Here is a 21860-nt window from a genome sequence, read left to right as displayed (position 1 = left end):
CTTGGCCGGACAAAGTACATAATGTAAAAATGTGGGTGTATGGGATTGTATACAATCATTGTGTTGATTGTTTGGAGCAATTTTATCATTCAGCTCGATGAGAAATCCAGTGCAGATGGAGGCATGTTGGAGGAAAAACTACTGTTTATATGAAATAACAAAGGCCTCTCATTATAGAAAATCACAATTTCAACTTGGCTTGGTGGTTTTAGAAAACCAGTAGTATGTCCAGTGAGTTTTGCACCCCTCCCTTGGCACACTCTGGCACACGCACACTACAAACACCAGTGTGGCCTTGTGTGTGTTTGCAGAAGACTTGGCCTTTGAATTCAGATAAGAACTGACCAAAGGGCACTTCATGCTAATCTGACTAATATCTCAGTTCAACCAGATGTTGTAGAAACAATACGATTAAAACATTTACATTTTTCAAAGCTCATTGTTTGTTAAAATCAACTGAAATCCCACTTATTTAACAACAAGGTGTGTGTGTGTGTGTCATGTGTCTCGCTGCATAGACCTACTCATGCATGTGGGATGTTTTTGGGCTAAAAATAACCAGCATGTTTCAATAATGCACCAATGTCAAACACTGACAGCAAAAACATGATATGACAAGAATATGGGAGCAGGAAAAGTTTGAGTGTAAAGCCTAAAGAGGTGCAGAACTTGTTACATAACACGCAGATATAGTGGAGTCACTGTAGCTGTTTACCACACCCTGCTGTTTTACAGTTACACTCAAGGAGCAAGAATCACAGCAGCAAGAATAAGAAACAATCGATTGCTGTTTTTATGTTGTACATACACTTCACGTTTCAAATTGTTAATAATGTTTCTAACAAATCAGAAAAAGCTAAATTTTTATTATGAAAGACACTGATAGTGTTAGAAAGTCATGAAAGTTTAATCTTCAGTATGAATGATTCAGTTCTTTTCTCGTGATTTATTGATTGTATGCTACTTGGCAGTTCTCAGCCAGGACATCCCGCACATCTTTGCCATGACTCTGTTTGAGGAGTATATCTACTGGACCGACTGGGAGACAAAGTCCATCAACAGAGCTCACAAGAGTCTGGGGACCAATAAGACCACCCTGATCAGCACCCTGCACCGACCCATGGACATCCACATCTACCATCCCTATCGCCAGCCCGAGGGTAAGGGTAACCTGACAGACAACGGATATATCAGTCACATTACTACATTATAACACATAACTGTACTCTCATATATCTCATCTCATATAATATAATAAGTATACGCTTGTTTTTTGTTGTTTTATTCAGCTGGGGCAAAAAGTTCATAAGAAAAACACTGATTTGACCAAAAAGTTTATATGGTATCCCATTGATTTAGAGATTCATTTTTTATTCAAGCCCGACCAATTTATTGTTTGGTCTATATCAGCCACTATGAGCCACTCACAGATATATCTGTATAAGAGTTTATATTTACTGATATGAAAAATGTTATTTTACAAAATACACAATGCAAAAAAGATGTGCATTTATACCTAGCCCCAAATACCCCTAATTACTTACCTCTTCATATCTACATCAGCCCCCCTGTTGCCATTAGTGTCTTACCTGATTCTTGCAGTATTATGTAAACCAAGTGAACATCTAGTCCAGGAATTATCTGAAGCATTTAGGATTAGGGATTCATTAAATCTATTGAAATACAAACATGCCAAAATACACAACACACACACACACACACACACACAGAGAAATGCATAAGTATAACTCTTGCTGCTTTCATTCAAACATCATAAAATCTAAATTTCCTATGTTTCTGTCTCCCAGTGCTCAACCACCCGTGCCAGATAAACAATGCCGGCTGCAGTAACCTCTGTCTCCTCTCACCCGGAGGAGGCTATAAATGTGCCTGTCCCACCAACTTCTACCTGGCCAGCGATCAGCGGACCTGCATGTCCAACTGCACAGCCAGCCAGGTAGGAGAGGCTGTGTAAACACCTCATCATAAATGTGAATATGACTTAATGACTGCTGTGGATAAGTGGCTTTTCATATCTCCATGTGTCGCTGTGGCTTGTTTGAGGAACTCCTTAAATGTGATTGTCTATTGACAGCTGGCCGATGGCCCAGTGCTACAGTAGTTACCCTCTGGTTTGTCGATGGCAGTGAAGCTCTGTTATGTCATGTCCTGTCATCACTTTGATTAATTTCTCTTCTCCTTTGTAGTTTGTGTGCAAGAACGACAAATGTATTCCCTTTTGGTGGAAATGTGACACTGAGGATGACTGTGGCGACCGCTCGGACGAGCCAGCAGAATGCCGTAAGTGTTAGAGATACTTAATTAGAAATTCTACAAACACGGTACAGTCCCTTCAGTGGACTGTCAAAATATAATACCTGCTCAGATGGACATTTTTTTATTGTAGATTAGTGGTTACATCCCTAAATCAAACTTGTCATAAAAGGGAAAGTTCTGCAGGGAGGAGTTTGATGTAAAAAAAAAAGTATTTTGATGTAAGTTCAGAGTGATCCTGAAAATGTATGACTCTTTCTTCCAGCTGAATTTAAATGCAGGCCGGGGCAGTTCCAGTGTGGTACGGGCATCTGCACCAACCCTGCCTACATCTGTGATGGAGACAATGACTGCCAGGACAACTCGGATGAGGCCAACTGTGGTATGTCTCTCTGTGTAGATACAACTATTAACTCCCAAATTATATTTCTTTAAATAAGCTGCGTCCTGCCCTGCCTATATTTTCTTATATGTCACAGATACCACTTAATGGATTTGACTGATCAGCATCATATCTTCTGCTTGTTTCATTGTTTTCCGCAGATATACATGTTTGCCTCCCAAGCCAGTTCAAATGTTCCCACCCAAGTCGCTGCATCCCAGGTATCTTCCGCTGTAACGGCCAGGACAACTGTGGAGAAGGAGAGGATGAGAAGGACTGTCGTGAGTTTGAAACCTTTATGTTTTTTTTCTGTGCCAAATTTGATCTGCTATTTTTCCCATTGGTGTTAAAAAATAAATGAATCTGTTCTTCCCTCAGCTGAGGTCACGTGTGCTCCCACCCAGTTCCAGTGTGCCATCACCAAACGCTGCATACCTCGTGTGTGGGTGTGTGACCGCGACAATGACTGTGTGGACGGATCTGATGAACCCGCCAACTGCAGTAAGACTCCCAGCTTAATTTTCTTTTTTGTTTCTGAGTCATCCCGACCATCTGTTTATATAACTGCACCTGAATGTTTGCCTCTGCAGCCCAGATGACTTGTGGTGTGGACGAGTTCAGATGTAAAGACTCTGGACGCTGCATCCCTGCTCGCTGGAAGTGTGATGGAGAGGACGACTGCGGTGATGCATCAGATGAGCCAAAAGAGGAGTGTGGTAAGAATATCACTTTTTAAAATTAGAAAAACTATTGCAGTGCCCGTTCTGAACATGTCTGGACTGGGCGGTTTACTTGGCCTGTGGTGATGCTGGTTGCAGTTTTCTTTCTGAAAATGTAAAAGTAGCTGCAGGGCTCGTCCGCAAAAACGATAAACAGTTCTGGAGATATGTTCTCCACATAAAGACAGAGATTTCTGGAATTAGTTGAAAGATGCACAAGTGTCACTGACAAATGTTTTTATTTTATTATATTTCATTTTCATTATCTTCTCTTTCCTTTAGCGGAGAGGACATGTGAGCCGTACCAGTTCAGATGTAAGAACAACCGTTGTGTCCCGGGCCGCTGGCAGTGCGACTACGACAACGACTGCGGGGACAACTCGGATGAAGACAAGTGCAGTACGTGTCACCTTCAGCTTCGAAACAACACCTTCATGCTCTTAACATCTGTTATCTCGCCTCGTCCAGTGTCAGTTACATTCGCGCCCATGCTCTCTTCCACTGGTAACATACTCACTTTGCACATTTATCCTGTTAACTGTGCACATGAAGTCACTTGTTCAGCGCTAACACCTGTTCCCTGTCATTTCTAATGCATCTTACCTCATCTGGTGTTTGTTTCATTTCATACTGTCCTGTTGGCTTGAGCCAGAGGTAAGTTACTCCACCTTCATATGAGCCACTTCCATATTCAGGGTCACCTCCCTGCTGTGTCTTTCTACAATGTCTTCATTCTCCTTCTGGTGCAACTGTGATCCCCTCCCACCTGAGAGTCTGCACATTTCTCTCAATATAGGCTTTGTTTTTACTTTCTACTGTTTTCCTTTACCAATAGATGCCACTGCAAATGTATAAAAATATGTGTATAAAATACTAAAATTGAGACTTACTGATCTCCTTTCCTTCTCCCCAAGCCGTCTACAAGTTGTTGTTTTTGTGCTTGTCTCAGTTCTGCTTGCTTCTGAAGGTGTTGTCGACATTAATTAACCTCATCTGTCTTCTTCTGCAGTGCCTCGACAATGTTCAGAGAGCGAGTTCGCCTGCACAAACGGTCGCTGCATTGCCGGGAGGTGGAAGTGTGATGGAGACCACGACTGTGCTGATGGATCGGATGAGGTACAGAAACTGAATTTGTCCCTGTCTTTACGTGAACTTTGAATAACAATTAATTGGATCTGAAAATAATGCTGATTACATGTATTTAGTATTAGCTTGTATTAGTATAAAAGCTGATCCTCTGTTGCTCGCGGGCTGTTATGTCTCTGCAGAATGGTTGCGATCTGAAGTGTGACAATGACCAGTTCCAGTGTAAGAATGGACACTGTATTCCCATCCGCTGGCGGTGTGACGCTGACCCTGACTGCATGGACGGCACTGATGAGGAGAATTGTGGCAGTGCTGGTAAGTGCAGATTTCCAGTGGTATGTGTGCATAAATAGAAGTATAAAGTGGAATGGCCCAACAATCTCCCTAAATTCACTAAAGCGGCACCATATTCATGCCAACAATGTGCCTGATTCTTTTCAACAAGATCCATGAAAAAAATGCCCTATCTCACAATGTTAAAGAAAGTGGGAAAACAAATCCTGGATCCACCTCCTGATCTGGATCCATAGTAGAATTTTATGTGTTTTTCCCTGACCCACACCACATCTCCCACAAAGTTTTATGGTAATCCGCTCACTGTAATCTTGCTCACTTACAACAAACAAAGGGGGTGAAAAGTCTCCTTGGTGGAGATAATTAGATAAATTTGTGACTGTAATGTTAGACACATTGGTTTGATTGTCCAGATGTCAAGGTTTTATGCAAAGTAATAAAAAGAAAATTCTTTCCTCTTTTGTTTTTCCTCAGCCGGGCGTCACTGCCCTCAGGATGAGTTCCAGTGTAACAACACTCTGTGCAAACCCCTCGCCTGGAAGTGCGATGGAGAGGATGACTGTGGGGACAACTCTGACGAAAATCCTGAGCAGTGCAGTGAGTGCAGCCGAATGAATCACACACACGTCTCGGAAAGCTCTCAGGCGTCATCTTTTTTTGTCCTGACCTATTTCTTCGTTCACCTCTTTATCCCTTTTCCCCTCGTCTTTTTTCTCTGCTCGACTCTCAGGGAGGTTCCAGTGTCCTCCCACCAGGGTGTTCCGCTGCCAAAACGACCGTGTGTGTCTGCAAGTGTCGAAGAGATGTGACGGTGTCAATAACTGCGGCGACAACTCGGATGAGCTGAACTGCCGTGAGTCGTGGAGTCGTTTGAAATCGCTTTGAAAACCTCTGCCTTCTCAACATCGTTTGAGAAGATTGCTGACCTGTGTGTGTGGTGTTGTGCTTACAGAGGCCCCTCCAGCTGTTCCCACATGTGAGAAGGACGAGTTCCTGTGTGACAACCACAGATGCATCAGCTCCACTCTGCGCTGTAACTTCTTTAACGACTGTGAAGACCACGGCTCGGATGAGATCAACTGCAAGACAGGTGCCTCATGTCGAAGTTCATTTCTGCACCACAGCTGACCTCAGATCTTTTAAAGCAGAATTTTTAAATGCAAATGCACTGACTCCTCTTTCATTTGCTTTTTTTCAGACACCAAGCTGAATGACTGCAGGAGTAACAGGACTCAGTGTGGTGACGGAGACGAAGCTCACTGTGTCACCGGCACCGACACTTTCTGCTCCTGCAAACCAGGCTTCAAGAAGATGGGACACAACACCTGCAGAGGTACACACGCAGAAAACACTGCAACTGTCATGACAAATCATAACACAGACAAATATTTAGGATAAGTTAGTTAAGGAGGACTCATTTATTAAATATGATTTTTTTTTTTCAGATAAGAATGAGTGTCTGCAGTTTGGAGTCTGTTCCCACATCTGTAACAACACCAAAGGCTCCTACAAGTGCAGCTGCCACAAATACTTTACCAGGATCAGTGACACCTGCAAGGCAGACAGTGAGTTTTTCTCCCTTAGGTCTATTTTATAAGCTTTTCAAAATGATTATTCATTTCTAATGCTTGTGACTTTTTCCTCTCCTCCCTGCAGACATGAACAGCAGCAGACAGATTCTGTACATAGCTGACGACAATGAAATCCGCAGCCTGGACCCTGGCATGCCCAACTGGCGCTACGAGCAGACCTTCCAAGGCGACGCCAGTGTGCGTATAGATGCAATGGACCTGCACGTCAAGACCAACCGCATCTTCTGGACCAACTGGCACACGGGCCGCATCTCTTCCTACGAACTTCCCGGACCATCCACGTCGTCCTCGTCCTCCTCCAACTCTCACCGAAACCGACGGCAGAGCGAGGGCGTGATCACCAACCTGCAGGTAACAACAGTCAAATAAAAAAAACTGGATAACACCACCACTGCAGAAACACGTGAATATCGTGTTAATACTGTTCTGCCGCTTCAGATCAAGGAGCTGAAGATGCCTCGCGGTATAGCAGTGGACTGGGTGGCTGGTAATCTGTACTGGACCGACTCTGGTCGAGATGTAATCGAAGTGGCTCAGATGTCCGGACAACACTGCAAGACTCTCATCTCCGGCATGATAGACGAGCCATACGCCATTGTAGTGGATCCACAGAGAGGGTAAGAGACGGTGCTGTGCTCAGTGCAACAATCACATGAACTATGTCATTGCTACTATTGCTATTTCCTTGTGTTTTTGTCATCATATGTAGAAACTGTGTGTGTTTCTCCTCAGTACCATGTATTGGGCAGACTGGGGGAACCACCCTAAAATTGAGACTGCTGCCATGGACGGCACTCTGAGACAGACTCTGGTGCAAGAGAACATCCAGTGGCCCACCGGTCAGTAACACACAGTGATACGAGTCAGCTGACGACGCCTGTTCTTTCACACTGTGGAGCGGCTTAACACGCGCACAGTTGCTTATTGTGTTTTTATCTATGCGACTCCTCCTTTCTGCCTCTACAGGTTTGGCTGTGGACTACTTCAACGAGCGTCTTTACTGGGCCGATGCAAAGCTCTCGGTTATCGGTAGTGTTCGCCTGGATGGCTCTGATGCTGTCATCGCTGTTTCCGGCATCAAAAACAGTTGAGTTCCTGGCGCGCTCAAAACAAAACTGAATATGAAACAGAAATCGCGTTGCCGGTATATTTATTCCCTTTTGTGCCCTTTCTCTGTTCTCTTATTTCCAGAGCTGCTTCATCCATTCAGCATAGATATCTTCGAGGATTACATATATGGGGTCACGTATGTAAATAACTTTGTCTTCCGCGTCAACAAGTTTGGCAAAGGCCCCATGGAGAATCTCACCACAGGCATCAACCATGCTACTGACATCGTGCTGTACCACCGTTACAAGCAGCCAGAGAGTGAGTGTTAATAAAGAGGCAGATTGTCTCAGGCTTTTTCATGTGTTTTCACACACATGTACTGATGTAAATCATTTATATATAGATATTATATTCATATATATCTTATTGCATGTCTTGTTTCTCTCTGCGTTAGTGACCAACCCATGTGACAGGAAAAAGTGTGAGTGGCTGTGTCTACTCAGCCCCAGTGGACCAGTGTGTACCTGTCCTAACAACTACGTGGCCGACAATGGCACATGTGTGGAGAGACTGAACCCCACCCAGTCACCATTCTGTAAGTCTGCACACATACAGTAAACGTACCTACTCGTATAGAGGGCTGTATAGTGGTAAACAACTTAATCCATGCTTTCACTAACGGCTTGAGGGTGGTTTTAAATTCCAATCCCTCAAACAAAATGTGGGTTAACCATGGAATTCCCCTCCGACAGCTCCGCCCTTGGGGCCCTGCGATATTCAGTGTCAGAACGGTGGGAGCTGCTTCCTCAATGCTCGACAGGTGGCCAAGTGTCGCTGTCAGCCCAGCTACATCGGAGAGAGGTGCGAGTTCAACCAGTGCCGGGACTACTGCAAGAACGGAGGCACATGCACTGCCTCTCATACAGGTACATTCATATGTGATAAGTGGTTTATTTATTAATATGTGAACACCTGACCCGCTCAGACTGAAATAAGGAAAAAGTAATTAATGTAGTATTTAGTTTCTTCACTATGACTGATCCTCAGTGATGTATATTTCTGTAGAATACAGGTAAACTGCCTTTTATAATATTTTTAACCAGGTTAGTGTCATAGTTCAATGTCTGTACAGAAAACTATTCGACATGAAATTTTATACAAACATTCATGGTGTCCAGAGAATGAGTCCTCCTTCAGTAATCTCCTGGCATTTTTTATTGAAGTTGCATTATGAAATTAAAATTTTCCATAAAACATCCATTGGAGCAATTTTGCTTTAGTCCAAATGCAGACAACAAATCTTAATAATTTATGGTGACCTGCCAACTAACAGGTCAACATTTTCAAAAATCTGAATCTCACACCATGATCATGACATTTGTGGTTTTCAGTGAAATATCTCACCTAATTCAACAACTATGGGATGGATTTAACCCATTGTGGGAAAGCCTTTCCTATCCGAAGGTTATTAAGCGGACAATTTTTCCTTGTGTGGAAAATGTGTCTAAATACTGAGCTAGAAAGTCAAGCAGAGCTCAAACCTCCGCCAACGCCCAAAAGTCCCTGTAAATCAGGCTGCACTAAATTACACACACTCATAAATATCAATCCCCTAACATGCCAGATTTTTTTCATTGAGGTCCAAAATCCTGGGTTCACCACTTTGTCCAGATCCATGCCAACATTCAGTGGGTTCTTTCTTGGCTCATGTCCCATTCAGTATTTTTTGCTGACAAACAAATGAACAGGCAGCAAAAATATGACTAAGTGAAATAAACGTCAAATGCTGCGCCAATATGTTTCATTTGCTTTGAACAATTTCCAATGCGTTCTTCAGATGTCTGGTGGAGCATTAATGAGCAACAGACATCACAGGCCAAAAAGGCTGCCGCAGAGAGAAACTAAAAAAACAAGAAGATGTGAAGTCCTAAATGCTGCGAGGAACCCGTGTTGTCAACATGCACAGCTGCAGCCTTTGTGAACACAGTTGTAGTTTCATGTATAGTTTCTCAGATTTCTTTTAACTTTCATTTTCTGTTCTACCTGGATGCAGGTGCTCCAACCTGCAGATGTCCTAAGGGCTTCACGGGGCCTACGTGCAACCGCCACACTTGTCAGGACTACTGCCTGAACGGAGGCAACTGCTCAGTCAACATGGGAAACCAACCAACCTGTAGCTGCCCGGCAGAGTACCAGGGAGACCAGTGCCAATACAGTGAGTGTTACAGTAATATGTTACTTCAGAGTTTTACTGGATAGATGATACAGTGTATAATATTTAGCCTTCTGATGTACACTACTTACATTTACAACATATGACTGTATGACGGTGACTCTGCACCTCTAACAACTCTCCCTCTGACCCTCAGGTAAATGTGAAGGGTTCTGTGAGAATGGCGGAACGTGCTTACAAACCTCCAACTTCACCAAACTGTGTCTGTGCTCCACTCAGTACATCGGGTACCAGTGCGAGCTGGACAAATGTCTATTCTGCGGAACGGGCAAATGTTTGACGTCATCCTCGGGGGAGGTCTCCTGCAGGTGGGTACGCTGTGCAACGTGGACGCTGCACAAAATAAACGAGACTTGGACTTGTAAATATTTGCTAACATCGTAAATATTTGTTAACATTTATTCTGGACGGCTCGGTGACTAGTCAGCAAGGTCAAATAGGACACTCCCTGCAAGCTACAAAAATATGTGGATGTCTGAACATTGCACCAACGTTCGATCAGTAAAACTACAGACATTAATGCTTCTGTATCAGGATTCATTTTTTTTCCTTGTGTGTGTGTGTGTGTTTGTGTTTAGCTGTCCCAATGGTCAGACCCAACCCAGCTGCTATTCCTGTTTGGACTTCTGTGCAAATGGGCAATGTACAGTTGACACTCGCACACTGCTTCCTCAGTGCAAGTAAGATATGACACTCACTCCGACCTGATTATTCACTCTGTCATTTTCTATCTTTCTAACTCGCATACACAAACACACACACTTTGTAACTGGCTCGTTGTGCGTCCAGGTGTCCTGTCGGATGGAAAGGATACAGATGTGAAGTCGTAGCTGCTGCTATTGATTCTTCTGCTTCCAGTGGAAGTAAGTCTCACAGTACCTGACTTCTGGTTATTGTTAGTTAATCATGCACTTTGGTCTTTGCTCAAGTTACTTTCTCTCTCGCAGGCACGTCCTCCATCGTCATCCCGGTTCTCCTGCTGCTGTTACTGGCACTGCTGGTGGTTGGCGCCATCTTGTGGTACAAGCGGAGAATGCGCGGGTAGGACCTGGCTTCAGAAACCTTCTTTTATTCAAACTCCCATTTTTCATCGATCTGGTCCTCTCACCTGTGCGATCTATCTTCTTCTACTTTTTGATAACCATCTATTTCCTGTCTCCCAGGTCTCTATGGCCGGGCAAATCTCGTTCTCAGTGCTCGCGGTAACTTTATAGGGTTACATCATTTAAACTGTTGACACACAAACCCTGTCCCCTCCATTCGTTAACACCCAATCAGACTGGCCATGCTTCTGTTGTCCATTCTGTCAGTCAGTGCAGAAAATCTCTGTCTGTTTGTCTTTGCCTGCCACCTCCTGTGTTTCCAGCCCAGCAGCTCAGGGACCGATTGACTCTTATCTGAAACAGTTTTACTGGTGATGCACAAACAATTGAACAGTGTTTGTCCTTCTTGCATCTGCATACCTTCCCTTGTTTACGTGTGTACATGATGGGCTCACGTCATGTGCTTGCATAGCAATGCTTAAATGTTTGCAATCGGCTGAATATTTGCAATGAAAATCCAGCATTCTCCACAATAGACATGCTGCTGTATATTTTCTGGGTTTGATCAAATGGGCTTTTGACAGAAAGCTCATTTGACAACCTTTATTACATGTTGTCTTGGTTTTGTGGATTGTGTGTAGCTGGTGCTAAGTCAGTACCTGGTTTATGCCAAGTTATGATACTTTTAAAGCAGCTTTGAATTGTTTAATTTAGGGTTTCTCCCAAAAATCTGTAATCATCTTGTTTTAAATCTAATTTTAAAGTTATTGCTTTGATGGTCATTGAGTTTTTCTTTGTCTGCCTGCAGTGCCAAGGGCTTCCAGCACCACCGCATGACAAATGGAGCCATGAATGTTGAGATCGGAAATCCTGCCTATAAGATCTATGAGGGAGACCCTGACGATGATGCTGGGGAGCTCCTGGATTCTGATTTTGCTTTGGACCCAGACAAGGTATCACAGCTAAAATCATTCATTTAATGAGTCATTTGAGGGGAAAACAAGAATATTTTCAGTTGTGTCTCTTTGTATCAAGCCATAAAGATGGTTTTATAATATATTATGATGTCAGTAAGGTTCCAATGAGAACTGAATATGTTTAAACCCAGGCTCATAGTGTGTCATGTCATATATAATGTGCCAGTTTTCAACCAAATTTTCCACAAGGAACAAAAGTACATTTCCATCCACTTCCATTAGTGTATGTGAATATTAAGAGTTAGTTCATTGGGATAAATCTTTTTCCTTTTTACACTGTTTTACACTCCACTCTTTTATACTGTGTGAAAATGCACCTACAGATTTTGTCAGACCACAGCTGGCAGACACACTTTAGAACAAAACAAACACAAAGCACATGACAAACCAAAGCTAACATCTTGGTGGCAAGAGGGAGAAGTTTTGTTTAGCTATCCATTTATAAGGTACAGCATGTGGTAAATGCTCCTTCCACAGTTAAAAATGTCTCTCGAGTGACCATGTAATTTTCTTTGCTCCACAGCCCACCAACTTCACCAACCCGGTGTATGCCACACTATACATGGGCGCCCACAACAGCCGCAACTCTCTGGCCAGCACAGATGAAAAGAAGGAGCTCCTCTCCCAGGGCGACGAGGACCTGAGTGACCCACTAGCGTAGAGCTCGGCATGAATTGAATTCTGCCAACGTCGCCCTGCCCCGCCCAACCCAGTGCTGAGCCGACAAGCTCACTCGTCTTCTGCCTTTACCAACCGAAAAGAAAAGCAACAAAAAAAGCAAGAACACTGTATAAAATGTATAAAATGAAGGACTACTTTTTTTAAGTGATTGCAGTATTATATTTTGTTCTTTGACAAAAAAAAAAATCATCTGGTGATGAAAAAGGAACCATTTTATAGACATTTATTCAGTTCTTTTTAATTTTGCTCACCTCCTCCTCACAATCTCACGCATATAGCCACTACCTCTGTGCAAACGTAAAAGATAGAGCGATCTGAATGGCCATGGAACAAATTTAATTTTTTATTTTTGTATGAATTGTATAGGGGGAAAAAAAAGAGGATATTGTTCCATCGTAGAAAACGTTGCCAAGTCTTTGTTGTCGATGAAAGAGAGAAGTGTCAGCGTCACTATGAATGCTTCCTGGATGCTGCTTCGGCTCAGTCTCTCACATTAATGTGCATATGTAAGTTTGCTGCTGGAGGTCTAAAGGGAGTAATGAGAAGTTGTTTAACTGCACATGTACACATGGAGGACTCAGCAGCGCAGACAGTGTCCGTTCTGTTCTCAAAAAAAAACTACATTCAAGTGATTGTCTTTTACCTCCTTGCACAGACTAAAGTTCTATATATATATATATTTGAATATATATAAACCTATTAACAAAGTGTCTTGAGAATATACCCAGGAATACAAACATCAGTAACAAATAGCAGTCTGTACTTTTTAACATTTTTTTTTTTTAAAGTGGTGTAATTGACCTACCTTGTGTCAGAAATGAATGAGTCAATGGCAGTGTGTGAGTGTGCTGGATGAAGATGATTGTAATAAAGTCCACAATCCAGGATGAACAGTCTGGGATGGATATTTGTGGCCTTTGGTTTAGCCTACTGCAGGACACTCGGGACAGCAGCCGGACTTTGCTCTGAAACTGTACTAGAAAGTTCTTTTTTGGGGGAGAAGTGACAACAAGCGTCTGTGAATTTTTTCCAGTCATCACTGAAAAACGATCTGCAACGAATAATTAACTGAGAATGGTAACATTTAGCTTTCGTTCCTTGTCTTTTGATTGTAAACGTACTTTCAGGAAAGGCCAGGGAGCCCGTTTGATGGTACGTACTTCTGTGGGAGTAATTCTTTTTCTTTTTTGTGTGTGTGTGTGTGTTGTATGTAATTACATGAACATGTGATTTAGGTTAATACTCATTGTTAAGTGCATTCCCAGTAAGGAGACTGATTAGCTTCCTGATAAGCATTCCTTTGTTAATTCCTTTGCCTGGCTGCTAACCACCTGTCTGTCAGTCAGCCTGGTTCTCAGTCTTCAGTAAGTGTTGCACTGTGTCTCACCACGCTGCTTTTAACTGAGCTTCTCCTCAGCCTCCACCCGCACCACACACACCGTCACTCATCCATCCTAGAGGAAACCTTCCGGCTTTTATCTTGTTAACAGTATTCATAACGGGTTTTTATGTTTGTGCTTTTTTACATCCTGCTCTGTTAGAGTTTCACCTGACCATGTAAATTAGAACAATCATTTTTCAGTTGGAGAAACTTTTTCGGTGGCGAAACCCACATGGATACTTGTGGTTCTGATTGTTTTGTTATGATTCTATTTCTTTTTGATATAAGAAATTAAATGGATTTTTATAGTAGAACTACACGGTGGCTCTGTCCGTCATTTGAGAGATGGAGCGAAAAAGCGGTCACTCGTTGATTCTTAGTGGAGAAAATCAGAAATTAATATCAGCTATCCTTAAAAATAATTGAAATTACACATAAACAAACCTATAATGCTATAATAATAGACTTTGGTCTTATAGTTAGATAATTCATCTTATTTATTAAAAAGGAAGTGACATCTTTCAGTCAATAGACAAATATAATGGATAATTTCTTCTAAAAAGTAAATTTCTTGATTTCAATGTACATTAATGTAAAGAATAGTGTCTCTTACAACAAAAGTCAAATTAAGTAGTGTAAAAAGTGTCACTCCCTTTGTGCCATTGTTATGTTAGAACACGGCTGTTGGGAGGAAACTCATCATCTAGGATAAAAAAACAAATCTTCACACACAACATCTCTTTAAGATTGGAAACATCCTTCATCCATCACCACGTCTATAGCAGGTTAACGTCATCCGGGCCTCAAACAGCAGTCCGCTTCTTCATACAGGTGTCACTTCCCACATGTCACTTCAAAGTGTGACAGGAAGTGTTGTCAAGGCGTTCAACATTCAGTTTTTAACAAGGCACAGACACATAATGACTCAAGTCAAATGCAATGAAGCTTTAAGACATCGACGCACTAAAGGTAAATAAAAGAGCAATCCTCAAATCATTATTCTCCTTCTACTTTTTGTGTGCCTTCAAATCTGGAAATTTCCACTTTTGCATATTATCATCAGTATTATAAGGCTAATGTTACGAGAACAAGGCAATGAAGATACAATATTTAACGAATGATGGTTGTAAAATAAACTTATTATGGCTGACCCATGAGAAATAACACTGGTTACACAGAAAAAAGGCACTTCTTAAACAACATGAGACATTCAAGAAAGTTTGGTTTGGCTAGCTTGTCACCTGCACTGTAGATGCTCTTTCCTCCGAGATACATGTGATTGAAATTGAAATAAAACATTGTCAGTATTAACTTGTGATTGAATATACTGAGTAGATCTCTCTGATTTGGAGGAAAGTTTTTGCAAGTGTCTTGGAGGCAAACATCCCAGCAGCGTGGTTGGCATCTTCCCTTGGCTGCCTCCCAGTCTAAGTCCTGCTATGACTGCATCATCTGAGGAAATTAATGGTCTCTGGGATAAGATCCACATGTTGGCAGGCACTTGTTAGTGAAAGTACAATTCCGTCTGCACTGTGATCCGCCAGTCCTCAACTCACCTCACCTGTGCTCCGACTGGTCAGGCCCTCGATGCCAACAGAGCAGTGAAAGTCTCATACGTGCAGTGAGAGAGGAGTAAACCACTGTGCTCCTGTAAAAACGCCTTGCTCGCTTAAAGTGGCTGTTAATGGCCGCCATAAATAAATAAATTACCCAGCTAACACAAGGGCTCTGTCCTGTCCTCCCTTTTATTTTGAGTCTTTGTGATCTGCAGCCTCAGGGTTGAGATGGACCATCGGGACACGGGGGAGGAAGGTTTTAAACGGGGAGGGGAGCGATAAGTGATGAATAAGTGGTTTAGGGTCTCTTCCAACCGCTCCGGATCAACGCATCAGCTCGCAGGAAGGGCTGGTTTCGAAGATCTGTGAGTGGGTGTGGAGAAAGGGGTGAGAGACAAGGGGAGGGCACACATGTTAGAGGACCCAGAGGTCAAACTGTAAATTCTCTCCTGCTTATGTCTACTTACTTAAACTGTTTTAAGCTGTAAATGTAGCGAACATACACTCAGCTGCAGTTTCATTGGGTACACCTAATAATCTGGAGGGTTCCTATTTTTTTGTCCACCTAGTTGTGTCTTTGAGGCTAAGCTGAAAAACAGAAACACTTCTCTGGCTAATTCAGTTCAACAGCACCACGAACAAACTACATCCTGCAAAATGATCGTAGAGTTGAATTAAAGGTCCAGTGTGTGAGATTTAAAGGTGAAAGGGATCTTTTGGCAGAAATCGATTATCAAATAATCCTAGAGGTAGTTTCAGTGGTGTGTTTCATCTAAATAATTTTTACTCTAGAATAAGCCCTTTATATTTAAATACTTTATATTTACATCGGGGGAGGGACTTCTCTACGGAGGCTGCCATGTTTTTTTACAGTAGCCCAGACTGGACAAACACCTTTTGAGTTTTTATGACAACTGAAGGCTGCCACAGGTTCTCTTTCATGTTTGAAAGGGGAGGGTGAGGTGAGGGGTGTTCAGCTGCAACATGAATCTTCGCCACTAGCTGTCACTAAATTCTACACACTGAAGCTTTAACACCTAAGAACTGAACTAAGGCAGGGAGGGTTTTTGCAGCACTGTTGCATTAGGTGTACCTAATAAACTGCAAACTGAGTGTTTAGTGTAGCATATATAACAATACTAGAAACTCTGCAATAACTTCTGCAGTTAAGATTTGTTAACTGTGTATTAGAAAAATAAAAAATTGCAAATAAAAGCCAAAACAATGCACAATAAACATTGAATGACACATTTCCACAACCTTGCATTTCCACTGGTGGTAGTGAAACACAAAACAGAGAAATCCAAGGTTTTGGAAAAATAGTTTCAGCAACGTTTTTAACACTTATAATGCAGCAGCAATTTTAAAAAAAACCAGTAACAATGTGATGGTCAACAAGCTCTTTAGTTTGTGGAGTGACAGTTGAGATGTCTGCGCCACTAGAGTGAGAGAAAATCTTTATTAGGTCTGTGACAGTTTTGGATTCAGACTGTGTTCGTGCACATGTGATTGAATGTGAGAGCCTGTTGACCAATTAGCAGTTCTGCACACTGCGGATGACAGTTAGCACAGACGAAAACATGGCGGACGTTGATGACAGGTGAGACGTAAATGAACAGTGGACAACATGCAACATGTAATAGGAGGGGGTGAGGATGATGATGTTTAAAGGTACAGTTGTGCATTTAAACTGGACAATAATGACTAAAGACTAAGTGGAAATTAAATGAAATCACTAATTTCGTGTTTTAACGACCAAGTGATATTGAATTTCTCTAAAACCATACACAAACTCGCTTATTAAATAATCTTAACTATAATGTTTTTCTGTCTATCTGTGTGGTAAAGCAGATCTAAGTGCTGTAAAGCATCTTTTTCATTTGCGCCCGAAGCACAATAGCTGAAGCAGCTGACGTCACTGTAGCAGCACACAGGAGCTGGAAGGCCAAGCAGGCTGGGTGTCAGCCGGGGCTGTACCTTCCTTACCCTCTCTTAGGAGTGGGAAATACTGTCATTAATCTTCTTTTCAGCTGAAAGGGAGGGGTAGAATAAACAGTGGTGGTTGAGGAAAGAAGAGTCACATGTTAGCCGGAAAAACCCCCCAACACCAAACAAGTTAGTTTCATGGAATAAAGCATCGTTGATAGATAAAACCCAACACAATTAGCCAAACCTCTTTATCGTCAGCTTCATGAAAAGAAACGATGATGCACAGCCTTTTGAAAGTATCATGCATGATGCTCTGACGGGATCATCTCATCACAGTCGTGTCTGATTGCACTGTGAGTGTTTCGACATATTTTTCACGCTCAAAAATATGCTGTCACTTCTCTTTTTTCTTTTCTGTTCCATGTAGCTCTACACCAGGCAAAGAGGTTTGGCTGACTCCTATCACCAAAATGGCCTGATAGGAGTCTTCTCTCGTGGTAGTAACACAAACAACCAGTGATGGCCCAAGTTAGTTCATAGGGTATGGGGGGTGGTTGGAGAGGGGCGAGGTGGGTGGTCATGCTGCATGCACAGTGGTCAGGAGGCGCACGAGAGACACCTGGACAACCTTGGCATTAGGGAGGGGAGGGCTAGCAGTTGGCGTCGTCGCAGAGGTTGGCTTCACAGAAGAACCGTGAGCCGCGTTTAGCAGTGCGGGCTGTGAAGGGCACGCTCTTCAGTACTGGGGGGAGGAGGGGGAGGAAGAGAAAAACATGTCACACCTGAGACACCTGCAGGGAAGGAAGGGGGGGAGGCACTGGACCACCATCGTGTTTCATTTAGAAGATGATAATGAACGTGAGATAAGTGGAGCTGTGCTGTTTGTAGCTCCTTGTAAAAAGCCTCGGGGATTTTAATAGGATTACGACACACTGAGTTTAAGCATCAGGTGTATAAAAAAGCTGTTGCAGCTCTGAGAGTAGCAGCTTAGAAGCATTATTAACATGACTACAACGACATTAATGTAGCATTCGTATTATTTACATAATAAGTACTGAACACTGATGATTTCCTGAGGCTGTAGATTATGTTTTCTTCTCCCATTGAAGCCTTTATATATATAGGATTTTAGATATCTGACTGTGGCTCCTCCTGGTGGTTAACTCAAGAGGGACACTTGCACAGTCCCCAATCAGTTTTCACTGGGATTGTCTTATTTTTCTACACACAAAATTGTCATCAGAATACTGTAACAAAAACTATTATAACAAAAACCCACAGAGGCAAAAACCCACAGAGGCTGAAGTAAATATCCTATAAAGATCCTGAATTTCATGTACAACAGGAATCAGAGTTATTGCCTGAATTTTCAACATATTGAGGCTCAGCAGCTTTTAGTGTTGTTGGTCTCAGAAGTAACGAGACAGTGCTTCATGGAACAACTAGCCGCTGCTGAGCTGCTACGTGCTGTGCTCCAGATGTGCTTGTGTCTTGACCACGTAGCACAAGGTGCATTTCAAAGGAGTTGAGCAGTGAATGACCACAGTCATCCTCGGCCTGGGGCGACCAGGGACGCTGGCACCCACACAGGGTCTTTTGTCTGGCCCACCTGTGATGATGTCCTCAATAGTTCCGTCCTTGCCCTCATACACAGGCCGATGGTCCTTGGCTTGCCGCTTGCGCAGCTCTGCGATCAGCTCCTGCTGCTGCTGCCTCTTCTTCTGGGCCTGGACCTGAAGCAGTGGGGAGAGGATATTTGTGCTGTTCACTGTGCTTCTTTGGCACGCCACAAAGCTTTATTTAGCAATGAGTAAACATCTGATAGCTTTCATTCATCTGCGTCGCCTGCACTTGGGCTGTACCTTAGGTTCGTGCTGTTTAGCCTCCTGAGCCAATAACTTTTCTCTCATCGCTTCCTCCTGCTTCTTCCTCTGCTCGTTTCCCAACACTGCATCCTGTCGAGGAGACACAAAGGTGAACAGTCTGTGACAAGTGACAATGTGTCGACCTTGAGGGTGGAGAAAGTGGGTCAAAAGTTGAAGAGAAACAGGGAACACACACTTGGATTAACAATGTCAATGTATTCTTTCTCCTTGTGCCTCCCTACTTCAATCACACAAATACTTCACACTAAGACTAAATGTGTATTAAAGTTACTATTTGACATTTGATATACTAACACACTTTTCTTCTTGAAAGCCAGAAAAGAAGATTGATATTGTATCCTCTCTTGTCTAAGGGGGAAGCTGGAGCCAATCCCAGCTGACAAAGGGCAGGGTACAAACCTGGACTGATTGCAGGGGCGACATATACAAACTAAAAGCCATTGTCACTCACATCTACAGCCAGTCTCCAAACAATCTATTCCTGATCTGCATGCCTTTGGAGTGTGGGAGGAAGCTGGAGTACCCGGAGACAATGGGAGAACATGCTAACTCAAAACAGAAATGCCCCGGCGAAGCAGGGATTTGAACCAGTAACCTACTTCCTGTGAGATGACAGTGCTAACCACTGCCACACTGTGCTGCTTAGCATAAAGTCTGGAAACAGAGTGAAACAGCACTGCCTATTGTGTGAGTGATGTGTGATAGAGAAAGCGCTGCACACAGATGCACTGTGAGAATGTGTGTGAAAAGCAAAAATGGTCTTAAAGACTAGAAAAGCACTATTTGATACAAACTATTACGCACCATATTATCTATTAACTATTATCTAACTATCTTTTTGAGACACATATAAACACTAAGATGTACAGACAAGCACATTAATCCTCCTGCTGCACATTTCCTTGAGCAGATCCCATAAATCCAGGCCGAGAACAATCTCAGGAAATGTGCTGTGTGGCGGGGCAGGGCGAGGCTGTCCAGGGGTAAAGCGGGAGGAGGGACGGAGGAGGGAAGAGCCAGTCTAAACACCACAGCTGCAGCTCCAGAGTCAGACCCAGCTGGCCTTTCCTGTTATTTGGCTTGCGCTCTACGCCACGTCCTGTGGCACGGAGGCGGCCAAAGTTCTGCCCCCCCCCCCTTGCTCTGAGACAAACCCCAGGAACTTCCCCAACCGAGCAGCAGAGAAAAGCACCACCTTGTCCATAAAGAAGCGAGGAGAGACGCGTGGCGCTACCTCTGCTCGGTGTCCTCACCTTGTAGGCTTTGATGAAGCGCACAAACACAGGGAAAAACACCGAGGGTGGAGTCGTCTTGGCACTCTCTCCGAAGTAGTTCACCACATTGTTGAAGGCTTCCTAGAATTGGGAGGGAGGATAGTGCCAGAGAGGGATACATGTTTGTAAACTCTGTTGAGTGAGGATTCTTGTTTTTTTATGTGTTAGAGGTGAGTGAGGTGCATGTGGGATAGAAAGCTTAGCATCATGTGTATTTTCAGTGAACACTTTGAGGTTTAGAGGGCGAGGACACCGTTGGGTACCTCTGCTGTCTTCGCGTCCTTCTGCAGCTTGTCCAGCTGTGAGTCACTGGCCTGGACGAAGCCTTTCAGGACTGAATGGTCGTGGAGACTGCACTCTCTGCGGATCAGGTCCATGCCTTTCCCCAGCTCTCGCACATCCAGCAGCACGTTTTCCAGAGATACTTCACACACAGGCAACACAGATTATGACTATACCAACCATTATCTATACCGCTTAATATGCTTGCCTACACATATTACTATTACTGGCAATACCTATCACTTGTATTGTCTTTAAGCATTGATGCACAATTTATGTTTGACACTGTCATTTCTCATGAATGTTGCAAGTATTATTTTGTAGATGTGCGCTGTTACACTTCTGTCCATCCTGGGACAGCATCCCTCACTAGCGACTGCTCTCTGAGGCTTCTCCATTTTTGTCCACTGTTTTTCCTAACTCTAGTCGAGGGTAAAGGGCAGAGGATGTCACACCTTCTTAAGCCCTGTGAGGCAAATTTGGATTTTTGAATATGGGCTATACAAATAAAAATGTGCTTGTCCTGAGGGTCGCAGGGGGAACTGGAGCCAATCCAAGCTGGCATTGGGTGAAAAGTGGAGTAAAACCCTGTGTAGGCCGACATACAGAGACAAACAACCATTCACACCTACACCACAGACAATTTAGAGTATCCAATTAGAGAGAACATGACACTCCACACAGAAATGCCCAGCTGGGATTTTAACCAATAAATCATTTTTCTAAAGGAAGTGGTGAAAATGTTGAAAATCTTGCAAAGAAAGTGAAAATAAATTCCTGGATCTTCCCATTGATCCAGACCCGCACCAAACTTGAATGGGTTCTTTCCTAACTAAAACTGCATCCTTCTACCAGGTTTCATGGAAATCCGTCCAATTGTTTGTGTTCAAACAGACAGGGGTGAAAACATTACATCTTTGGCAGAGATACTGACAGTTTAATGTTTGATGTGAACTCACCCGCTGCAGCTTTATCCACAAAGTGCAGTTCGTTGCAGAAGTTGGCCAGTTCAGGGTATTTCTCTTTAATGATGAGCGCTATGTAGTGGAGTAACGTCATTTTTCTGTCTGTGGACTTAGTGTCCAGCAACTGTGGAACAAAAATGAAATTAACAGCACTGGCATCATCAACAATAGCACTGCAACAATACACAACGTGGGATATATAAATAATATATAATGACAAAATGAGTAGTTAAACAAGATCTCCAATTCCTACTCA

The 21860-nt window shown here is 43.0% G+C and overlaps 2 protein-coding genes across 12 annotated transcripts in view; one reads left to right on the top strand and one right to left on the bottom strand.

Annotated features, from left to right (window-relative positions):
* lrp1ab (low density lipoprotein receptor-related protein 1Ab) overlaps positions 1-14029 on the top strand; it is an 83143-nt gene extending 69114 nt beyond the window's left edge. For 2 of the 4 annotated variants that reach the window (XM_069526236.1, XM_069526235.1), the window contains exons 61-90: positions 972-1160; positions 1809-1957; positions 2208-2301; positions 2540-2656; positions 2818-2937; positions 3035-3157; positions 3247-3372; positions 3658-3774; positions 4385-4491; positions 4644-4776; positions 5230-5352; positions 5486-5608; positions 5708-5845; positions 5954-6088; positions 6201-6320; positions 6412-6698; positions 6786-6964; positions 7080-7186; positions 7314-7433; positions 7539-7715; positions 7852-7992; positions 8150-8323; positions 9451-9612; positions 9767-9938; positions 10209-10310; positions 10420-10493; positions 10578-10671; positions 10794-10832; positions 11482-11626; positions 12174-14029. In XM_069526236.1, the coding sequence (XP_069382337.1) occupies positions 972-1160; positions 1809-1957; positions 2208-2301; positions 2540-2656; positions 2818-2937; positions 3035-3157; positions 3247-3372; positions 3658-3774; positions 4385-4491; positions 4644-4776; positions 5230-5352; positions 5486-5608; positions 5708-5845; positions 5954-6088; positions 6201-6320; positions 6412-6698; positions 6786-6964; positions 7080-7186; positions 7314-7433; positions 7539-7715; positions 7852-7992; positions 8150-8323; positions 9451-9612; positions 9767-9938; positions 10209-10310; positions 10420-10493; positions 10578-10671; positions 10794-10832; positions 11482-11626; positions 12174-12311 (4025 nt within the window). In that variant the 3' untranslated portion in view covers positions 12312-14029. The remainder of the gene's footprint in view (positions 1-971; positions 1161-1808; positions 1958-2207; positions 2302-2539; positions 2657-2817; positions 2938-3034; positions 3158-3246; positions 3373-3657; positions 3775-4384; positions 4492-4643; positions 4777-5229; positions 5353-5485; positions 5609-5707; positions 5846-5953; positions 6089-6200; positions 6321-6411; positions 6699-6785; positions 6965-7079; positions 7187-7313; positions 7434-7538; positions 7716-7851; positions 7993-8149; positions 8324-9450; positions 9613-9766; positions 9939-10208; positions 10311-10419; positions 10494-10577; positions 10672-10793; positions 10833-11481; positions 11627-12173) is intronic. The other 2 variants (XM_069526237.1, XM_069526238.1) reach the window with 2 other exon arrangements.
* A 162-nt stretch (positions 14030-14191) lies between these two features.
* The window catches only part of fmnl3 (formin-like 3), a 33323-nt gene continuing 25654 nt past the window's right edge, over positions 14192-21860 (bottom strand). For 2 of the 8 annotated variants that reach the window (XM_020096051.2, XM_020096055.2), the window contains 7 exons: positions 21599-21728; positions 20621-20781; positions 20337-20438; positions 19060-19152; positions 18807-18930; positions 17826-17939; positions 14192-15631 (listed from right to left, as the gene is read on the bottom strand). In XM_020096051.2, coding sequence (XP_019951610.1) covers positions 17848-17939; positions 18807-18930; positions 19060-19152; positions 20337-20438; positions 20621-20781; positions 21599-21728 — 702 coding nt within the window. In that variant the 3' untranslated portion in view covers positions 14192-15631; positions 17826-17847. Of the gene's footprint in view, positions 15632-17245; positions 17940-18806; positions 18931-19059; positions 19153-20336; positions 20439-20620; positions 20782-21598; positions 21729-21860 lie in introns of all 8 variants that reach the window. The other 6 variants (XM_020096054.2, XM_069526240.1, XR_011243165.1 and 3 more) reach the window with 5 other exon arrangements.

Source organism: Paralichthys olivaceus, chromosome 6 (genome assembly GCF_024713975.1).
Source record: "Paralichthys olivaceus isolate ysfri-2021 chromosome 6, ASM2471397v2, whole genome shotgun sequence".
NCBI classification, from domain to species: domain Eukaryota; kingdom Metazoa; phylum Chordata; class Actinopteri; order Pleuronectiformes; family Paralichthyidae; genus Paralichthys; species Paralichthys olivaceus.
Note: the sequence above shows the minus strand (reverse complement) of the source record. Positions and strands in the feature narration are given on the sequence as shown.